Source organism: Aquarana catesbeiana, linkage group LG03, assembly GCF_042186555.1.
Source record: "Aquarana catesbeiana isolate 2022-GZ linkage group LG03, ASM4218655v1, whole genome shotgun sequence".
Taxonomy (NCBI): Eukaryota; Metazoa; Chordata; class Amphibia; order Anura; family Ranidae; genus Aquarana; species Aquarana catesbeiana.
In genome coordinates, this window is record NC_133326.1 from 691,194,869 (window position 1) to 691,204,210 (window position 9,342).

Genomic DNA, 9,342 nt, shown 5'->3' on the forward strand with positions numbered 1-9,342 from the left:
AAAGGGGTCATTTGGGCGGCATTTGTACTGTCCTGGCATTTTATGAGCCTCAAGAAGTGAGATAAGCCATCAGGATTGATCAATTTAAAATACATATATACCATAGTTTGTAGACACTTTCATTTTCACACAAACCAATTAATATACACTTATTGGATTTTTTTTTTACTAGTGACTTGTAGCAGAATACATTTTGGCCCAAAGCAGTTTTATTGGATATGTTTTATAACAGAAAGTAGAACATATTGATTTTTAGTTAACAAATGTCAGTCTTTTTTCATTTATATCACAACAAAATAAAAAAAAAAAACAGTGGTTGTCAAATACTACCAAAAGAAAACTGAATTTGTGTGAAAAAAATGATATATATGAAATTTACTGTAGATACAGTGTTACATGACCGCGCAACTGCCAGTTAAAATAGCGTAGTGCTGAATAGCAAAAAATGCTCTGATCATGAAGGGATAAAACCTTCTGGGGGTCAAGTGTTTAAAAAGAGATAGTGGCAATTCCATGTTAGCACTCTCACATCAAAATAAGTGGAGGATATCCCCTAATTATCTCTTGCACCACCTTTCAGTGAATTAACATAATATCTTCTTTGGGTTTTACTCACATCAGTACAAGAAAGTTTGGATGTCCAAGCTCTGACGTCAAAATGTAGGTAAAGTCCAAACTTTTTTTTTCCAGCATTGGGTAGAGTAGGTATTAAAACGTCTATTGGGTTCTTACGGCTATATGGGGCTCTGTTAGAGAGTCTCAGTGGCACAGACAGAAATAATCCAGGTGACATCAGACTTGCAACATCAACACAAAGTCAACACTTTTTTGCCAAGATTTGGTTTTACGCATAGGTAAAAGTGGCCCAAAAGGCTACTTCCCAGTGCAAAATACATAGTGCTAGCACCCCTGTCCCCCTCTAACAGAAACAATTTTTTTAAAGGGATCATTGGCAAAATCTAATAAAGATGAATTTAAGATGCTGTAGCTTATGAACTTCTGACTTCTATGAATTCAGAAATCTAAACACAAAGTAGTATATTTTCCTACCGAGTGCTATACTAGAGCACACATAGGGCCTTTCCAGCAAGCTTGAATCAAAATCCCCACTTTGCCCTGTAGAGTGACTAGGGGTCACTTAGATGGTAAAGATGTGTTTGGGTCCAGCTGTGAACACCTTCGCAACCCTCGTGACCTTTTACTCCAAGTAGGCTGGTTTGGTTCTCCAGCTTACCTCATGATCAGGGTGCTTTTGCATATATGTCGAATCATGTTGTGATTTTTATGTAATTATGTCCCTACCTTTGGGAACATTTTTATTGATTGTAACCAATAAACTTTTGTTATACTTTTTAAATTAATTACTATTATTACACTTCTTTTTCTCACTCACACCCTTCCCCTATATGTCTATAAAGTCCTTGTTGGGGGTTAAATTTCTTTGTATTCACTTAGATGATAAAGAGGCTCTGCTCTTTATAAACACAGGGTCCTATTGGGGGGACTCCTTCCAATCATAACAAACATCTCATAATCATACTTACCTGCTTTGTACAATGGTTTTGCACAGAGCAGCTCTTATAATCCTCTTCTTGGATCCCCTGATGGTGCTCTGGACTTCTTATCTCTGTGTGCCACAATAGTCCTATAGTGGCATGCATGCAGGCTCAATCCCAAACAAGGTTATGTGTGTCTGTAGACAAGCACAGTGCAGCTCACCCCCACCCCCTCTCCCACCTCACTGGATTTGATTGACAGCAGCAGAAGCCAATGGCTCCCGCTGCTCTCACATAAGTCCAGTGAGGAGTTGGGTTTCAATGAGAGCGGAAAGCCAGAAGTCTGCAACGGAATGTGGGGTATCCTAGTACATTTTAAGGGTCATATAGTGTCTACCTTGAGAAGTGAATGTCAGTTTTCCTTCGACAGAAGATTTGTTATTTAATGTCACTCATTCTCCTTTGAATATTCTCATAACTCTATCTAAATTACCTCAATGCTATCTTTCTCAACTTTTTATGAAGAGCTTGTCTTATCTCCTGGTTCCTCAGGCTATATATGACAGGATTCATCAGTGGGGTCACCACGGTGTATAATAAAGAACTGTACTTGTTAACGTTAGGTGACATCTCACTGGATGGAGTCACATAAATAGTGATTAAGGACCCATAATATGCACCCACAGAGATCAGGTGGGCACTACATGTTGAAAAGGATTTTTTTCTGGCAGTAGAAGATGAAATCTTGAGAATGATCATAAAAATGTAGATGTAAGTCCCGATGATAAAGGTAAGAGCGCAGAATAAAACTAGGACAGAATATGTGAAGTCTAGCCATTGTACGATAGACGTGTCTGATGTGGACAATTGCATAACAGGACCAAAATCACAAAAGAAGTAATCAATGTCACTGGGGCCACAAAACTGAAACTGAATTATCAAAATAAATTCACTTGAAGATAGGCTCCAAGTTGTTACCCAACAGCCATATCCCATCAGGAAGCAGATTCTGCGGTTCATAATTAAAATGTAATGTAAAGGGTTACAAATAGCTACATATCGATCATAAGACATTACAGCAAGAAGAAAACATTGCACAAACCCAAAGATAAAATAGAAATACATTTGTGTGATACAGCCAACCACGGAAATTTTTCCCTTCGTCCTTATTATTATCTCTGCCATCATTGGTATAACACAAGTGGCTAGGAGGGCATCAGCGAAAGCAAGGTGCTGGAGAAAGATGAACATTGGAATTTTGAGGTTATTATTGGTTGACACTAGAAGGATAATTAAAAGGTTTCCAGTCACTATTGCAATGTAAAATAAAAGTAGGGCAGTGAAGAATAAAAGTTTGAAGTTGCCTAGACCTTGTACTCCAAGAAGATGGATTTCTGAGACTTTTGTTTGATTGTCTTCACACATCTTAAAAGCCAAGAGGTTGACCTGTCAGGTAGGAGAGTAAAATATTGAATCATATAAAAAGGAGAAACGTCAAAGCAGCAAGTAACAAATATTTGCATATCTGTGCCTGAAAGTCTATTCAATCTTCCATTAAGCTAAATTTTGAAATGCTAAATTAAAATCAGCTTCTTACTGTTGGGGTCTTACACTCCATTTTGTCCTCTGGTGTCCATTTTAATCAGTGTTCAATTTTTATTGTATATTGTGTAAATTGTGATTGCATTCTACAGTGGTGGCTATACGCCCAGAAAATTATTAACTGCCAAGCTGCAAAATTCACTTTTGTTATTTATTAATTTTTCTTTATTTTATGTGATGACAGTGAAGGGTAAAATGAAAAAAAAAAACATTCAAAGCCCACAGAGCTTGTAGGAACAGATGCATTTCAATCACAATCAAAATTCAATAAGCATGTCTGCCAATTATGATATACAGACTAGCAGAAAATTTTGTCTGATAAGGTGCTTACGCTGATTTTTCTATTAATTTAAACAGAGTAAACCCAGGGGATTAACATTTAGGAAGGCAAATATTAGGATAATAATAGGGGGGACTTAGAAAAGGGTGAAAAGAAAAAATCGAATTTGGGTAAGTAGAGGGGGGTATAAGAGTATAGCAAGGGAACAGAGAGGAGAAACTAGGAATGGAGTCGAGGTGGGTGGTGGTGGTGGGGGGGGGGGTATATGAAATAAGGAGATGGATGGGGATAATGTGGGGGCCCTCTCACTCCCTGAAAACTACGATCAGGCAAATTCAAAGGGAGTTTCCATACAATGACCAGGATATCCAAATTTAAAAAATGCTTTTCAGATTGGTGTTTGGGAAAAGTGGTTAATCAGAAGCGGTGTTCTATAGTTGGTGGATCAGTAGTTTAACAGAGAGCCAGTCTGCACGCTTTTGAAGCTTTGAAGCCTTTACAAGAAGTACGTTTCATGCTAGAGGTAAGTGGTGGGTAAATCTGCAAGGGGCCATTGAGTTAGGTCTTTAATGGAAGATTTAACCTCCAATCAAATGGTAGAGAGCACTGGGCATTCCCAGAAGATATGTAGAAGTGAACCTTCCAATTTGTGGCATTGCCAGCATAGTGGTGACACTTGAGGGTTGATCTTACGTAAGAGTTGAGGTGTTTTAAACCACCTGTTGAGTATCTTATACCTTTATGAGTAAACAATAGAAAGAAATAAGAATTGTCAAATATCTCGTTAGCGTCGGTGCCAGAAACTAATGTCGCCAGACACTAACTTGGAATATGATTGCGATAGGGTGTGTCTGACGAGATCGCTTCTTTGCAGAGTTTTTTAAATGCAGTTAGTGATCTTACATTTTGATAAATTGGCAAAAAAGATTTTAAACAGGAGCCTGGTTGCAGGCAGCAGACAAAAATTTAAGTCTGTGCCAAAAAATATGTGGATATGTGCAATGGTCATGGGTTTATTTTGTTGAGAGAAATGACATTACCTTGGCATAGAGAGTACAAACTATGTGAAACAGGTTCGAGGCAAGTATTGGTATCACTGGGCTAGGGTACAGTGAAAGTGAAGTAGTCTTTAAAATGGTTTTGACAATCCTGTGGGGCCTGTAAGGTGGTGTGACAGCCTTCCCCCACTCGGAGCAGATATGCAGTCTAATTAGGCCATTTAAAGGGAGTAGAATTGTTATCTGTTCTAAATCTATCCAAGGCTTGACCCCTTTTTAGAGTACGCCAATCTATTAGTCTCATTAAATGAACTGCGACATGATATTCGATTGGGTTTGGGAAATCGATCCCACCACAAGATTTCAGTAGGGTCAGGACAGTCCTATTTATTGTGGCTTTCTTTCTGCCCCAAAGATATTGGAGGAAACAGAACCTCAAATCTTTCATGAATTCATATCGCATCAACACTGGTGGTGTCTGTAATAGATATAAAGTACAAGGTAAAATGTTCATTTTCAGGATGCTATTAGGTCCAAATCAGGTGAATTCTCCCTGGTTTAAGCTGTGGAGGTTGGCCATTATTCTTCTGGCTAATGGGCGAAAATGTAGTTCAAAAGATGCATTTCATATTGGCTAGGATCAGGGTGCAAGTGTTTAATATGAGAAGGAGACCATTAGAAAGAAAATTGTCATTGTAAATGATCAAGGAGTTGTTGAGAAAGCATGATATTTAGAGCTTCCAATCTGTAGACATTCATTTTGTAATAATATAGGGCTTTGTATGTCTCCAGTTTTTGTAATAAGCCTGGTAGGATATTGTGGGGATCAGAAATAAAGAAAGGTAAGTCATTCGCATATGCTGCGACTTTATGGACAAGTTTAGTGGTGATAAGGCGTTTGATCTCAGGATTCTTTCTAATGCCCTGTACACACAGTCGGATTTTCCGACGGAAAATGCGTGATAGGACCTTGTTGTCGGAAATTCTGACCGTGTGTGGGCTCCATCACACATTTTCCATCGGAATTTCCGACACACAAAGTTTGAGAGCTTGCTATAAAATTTTCGGATAACAAAATCCGTTGTCGGAAATTCCGATCGTGTCTACACAAATCCAACGGACAAAGTGCCACGCATGCTTAGAATAAATTAAGAGACGAAAGCTATTGGCTACTGCCCCGTTTATAGTCCCGACGTACGTGCTTTACGCCACCGCGTTCAGAACAATCGGATTTTCCGATAACTTTGTGTGACCGTGTGTATGCAAAACAAGTTTGAGCCAACATCCGTTGGAAAAAATCCATGGACTTTGTTGTCGGAATGTCCGATCAATGTCCCACCGTGTGTACGGGGCATTATTGTACGCAGGAATAGCTTCAGTGACAATATAATATATTTAAATATAAAATATATATATTTGTTTTTTCTTGAACCACGTGGATGGCGTTTAGTTTATGTTGGGAGTTGTCCCTTGTCTCCCCGTCAGAAACAAAACCTGATTGATCTAGGTGTACAAGGAAAGGGATATAAGATAGCAAGTGCCTAGTGAGGATTCTAGTAAAGATTTAGAGGTCTACATTCAGTAGTGATCTAGGACTATAACTCTGGCACAGCTGGGGATCGTTACCCTCCTTGGATATGACTGTAATAATTGCCCATAAGGTATCTCATGGAATGTCATCTCCTTTCAGAAACTTTTGTTCTATCTTGTTTTAGGAATGCAAACATTTCCCAAATCAAGAACACAGTTGATATTGCAAAGTCAACACAAAATAACAAAGTTTTTCTTTCTAAAATGTATGATGGATGGTGGCACCCCGTGTTCTTCCCCTTGGTGTTGAAAGCATAGTTGGCTGTACCCTGTTCTCCTCACTGGCCATAGGAACTCCTCAGAACCACCAATCCCCTCAAGCACCCCAGAACCTATGCAGTTGGTATACCTAAGGAAAAGAAGGTACAATGGGCCATAGTTTCCGAAAGCTATTCAGCAATAGGCAGGCTGAGAGGTGGCTGATCCCACTCAAGCTTTTGTCAGGCCTGACAAACTAAGGCACAAATAAGGTTCACAATGCCTCTGATGTTCCTGCAGGAGTACACAAAGCATGGTGCAATATCGTGGCCACTGGAGACACAGTTGCGGAAGAAAGAGGAAAACTTCCAATTGTCTCAGGGCCAGTAAGTTTCTTTGCCTACTGCCTCCATCTCTGTGAGGCAAAGGCAGCAAGAGGCAGAGGAGTAATAGAAGAAGGAAGGTTGGGGTTCTGCTAGAGAGAAGGGAAGGATGAGATGCTGGTGGTGTGAAGGAAGAGTGTAGGTGGTGTTGGGAGCAGATTCACACCTCCTGATAGGAGAATAGCAAGGGGATCTCTTCTACCATCCAAAAAGGAGCACAAAGCTCCTCAGTTTGAGGTAGATCAACCCTTTTGCCACATCTCTCTATGGTTGTTGAATGCACCATCCTGTAGGCATAGGTGAAGGGGGAACACCCAAAAGGAAAAGGCTGTCCACTCTTCCAAGAAGGGGGCCTCTGTTTGATGACTTTTTGCTTTAACAGGCAAAGCTGCTCTTTATTTATTGCGCATTACCACACACTTTAGAACAGAAGAATTTGATTCCAAAGCACCTCCCTATTTTGTCTCACCATTTGGCATTTCTTCCTAAACATTTATTTAACCTGGTCACAATTCTGCCACATTGAAGGCATAACTGCAGTACAAAATCAAAACAAGTTGGCTTTCAGTGTTCCATGTGTTTCTGAAACAAATTTCCCCTTTGCGGGCTGCCCTTTTTTAACAATGGTTACAATTTTTGAAAATGTTCTAATTCAAGGAGTTAGAGGCCCACTGTCTTTAATACAAAAATAGAAAGGGCAGGAACTTGATCTTTGATAGTGCTGAGATCCAAAACACTGGTTTAGCTTCACCCATATTCCCTTCCAACAGTAACTTTTTATGTTACATTATTTATTTGGAACACTATTTCAACATTATCATTTGTTTATTGCTTAAAATTGTTATGATAAAAAATGTCATGTGTTTGTTTTTCATGGGAAGGTCATCCCTGAACTGGTAAAGCAAAGACAGTAGGCAGAGATGGCGGGGCTGTAAACAAAACACTTAAAAACTACCAAGTTCATGAATGTGATCAAGGCTGGTCAAGGACAAGGCTGGACTACTCTCTGGAGGGGGTCCAAAATGCATCTTAGGTACTAGCCTGCCCTACTACACATGTGGTATCAGAGAGGGCCAATGCAGTGGGGTGATTTTGTGACTGAAAGGCTGCATTTTAATAATGGGTTGTGGATACAGGCTTTCTGGGTGTACACTGTTTTAATCTAGGCTTAGGTATCTAGGCTTGACCACTGGGTCTAGGTTCTTCTACATGTGCTCTAGATACTACCCTGCCCTGCTGCATGTGTCTTGCCAGAGAGTCTTCAATGCAATTAGGTGAACTTGTGACTGAGGAGCTGTTTATTAAAAACCTGGGGTGAGGGTTTGTGTTAAATAACTTTCAGTTCAGTATGCACATGTCATGTCAGAGTGGGCTTTCATCACAGTGGGATGATTTTGAGTGAACACTTTGTTACTCATTAAATTATCAATTTTTTGGGTGTCCAGGGTGGACCACAGTCTCAAGGTAGCGCAATATGTGTTCCAGGTACTAGCCTACCCTGCTACACGTGTCACGTCGGAGAGGACCTTTAATAAAGTAGGTTAAATGTGTCCATGTTTAAGCACTGGATGTAGGGTGATGCTACATATTCTTTAGGTGTTAACCTTCCCTACTGTGCATGTTATGTTAGAGAGGGCTTTCAATGCAGTGGGGTGAATTAGTAACTGAGAAGATGTATTTTATTAACCCGGGGTGAAGGTTTTTTGGGTTCAAAATGTTTTTCATTTTTTGGGGGATTTAAATGAAGCAGTGAAATGGATACTATAGGACTTCCTTTATAAAAAATGTGCTGCGTGAATGTCTTACCATTTGTGCTAAAGTCACAAACAATACCTGTGAAAGGGAAGTTACTCTTTAAAGGTTTCAAATGTGCAACAGCCAAAGTGGGCTTTGTGGCACATGGGTTACCTTATTATCACAAAATATAATATATTTGCAGTTAGTTCATGTTAAAATGCTTAAAAATTAAATCAACCCGTTGGGTTGTGTTGAAGACCTTACAAGTATCATCACCACTTCAGATCATTGTTTTTAATGTTGTAACATTTTGTACAATTTTTTTGGTTTCTATATTTATTGTTGGTTTTTGTATATTTTTGCCTATACTAATAAACTTGTTTTTTATTAAAAAATTAGCGTTGCCGTTAAAATCCCACTGACTGTAGGGGGTATTCTTATTTCCTTATCTCAGGGATGTGGCAACCTTCATGGTCTAGCTGGATGGGTTTCTCCTTTTTTTAGACTCTTCATTTTGAATGAACCTTCAGGTGAATGATTTGTTTTTGTCTCTGCATAAATGTTTGGCCTGTACCTGAAATGATAAAATAATTTTGCTGCAATGATGTATCGATTATACATTTGTTAATTATTTATTAAAATATGGACTATAATATTTTCATTATAATTATTGTGATTATTTCTTTTTCTTCTGAAAATTGACTTATTGTGTACCGTATGTTTTTTTTTCCTTATCTGATGGTGTGGGTGTTACAACTGGAAACAAATGTTTTAGATTGGTGACATCAAAATTTAACTTGGTGGTCTCAAATTGTGTTAGGAGAGGAGTCAGCAAGGTCTATGAAGAGAAGCACAACATTCCTACCATACAACATGGAGGTGGATCTCTGCTGTTTTGGGGTTGTGTGAGCTACAGCAACACAGGTAATTAAGTCACAACCGATGTCAAGATGAATGTAGCATAATATCAGAGAACATTTGAGGTACATTTCTATCCAGAAGATACACATGGGACACTCTTAGATTTTCCAACATAACTGTGTAAAAATAGGAACACA

The 9,342-nt window shown here is 39.0% G+C and overlaps 1 protein-coding gene across 1 annotated transcript; it reads right to left on the reverse strand.

Moving 5' to 3' along the window:
- Window positions 1–1,985: 1,985 nt before the first annotated feature.
- On the reverse strand, window positions 1,986–2,921 carry LOC141134782 (olfactory receptor 10A7-like). Its single transcript, XM_073624219.1, has one exon. The coding sequence runs from the start codon at window positions 2,919–2,921 to the stop codon at window positions 1,986–1,988; it is 936 nt and encodes a 311-aa protein (XP_073480320.1).
- Window positions 2,922–9,342: the final 6,421 nt, after the last annotated feature.

What these genes read in the sequence shown, in the direction of transcription:
- LOC141134782 (XM_073624219.1), bottom strand. Translation starts at nt 2,921, where the DNA reads ATGTGTGAAGACAATCAAACAAAAGTCTCAGAAATCCATCTTCTTGGA.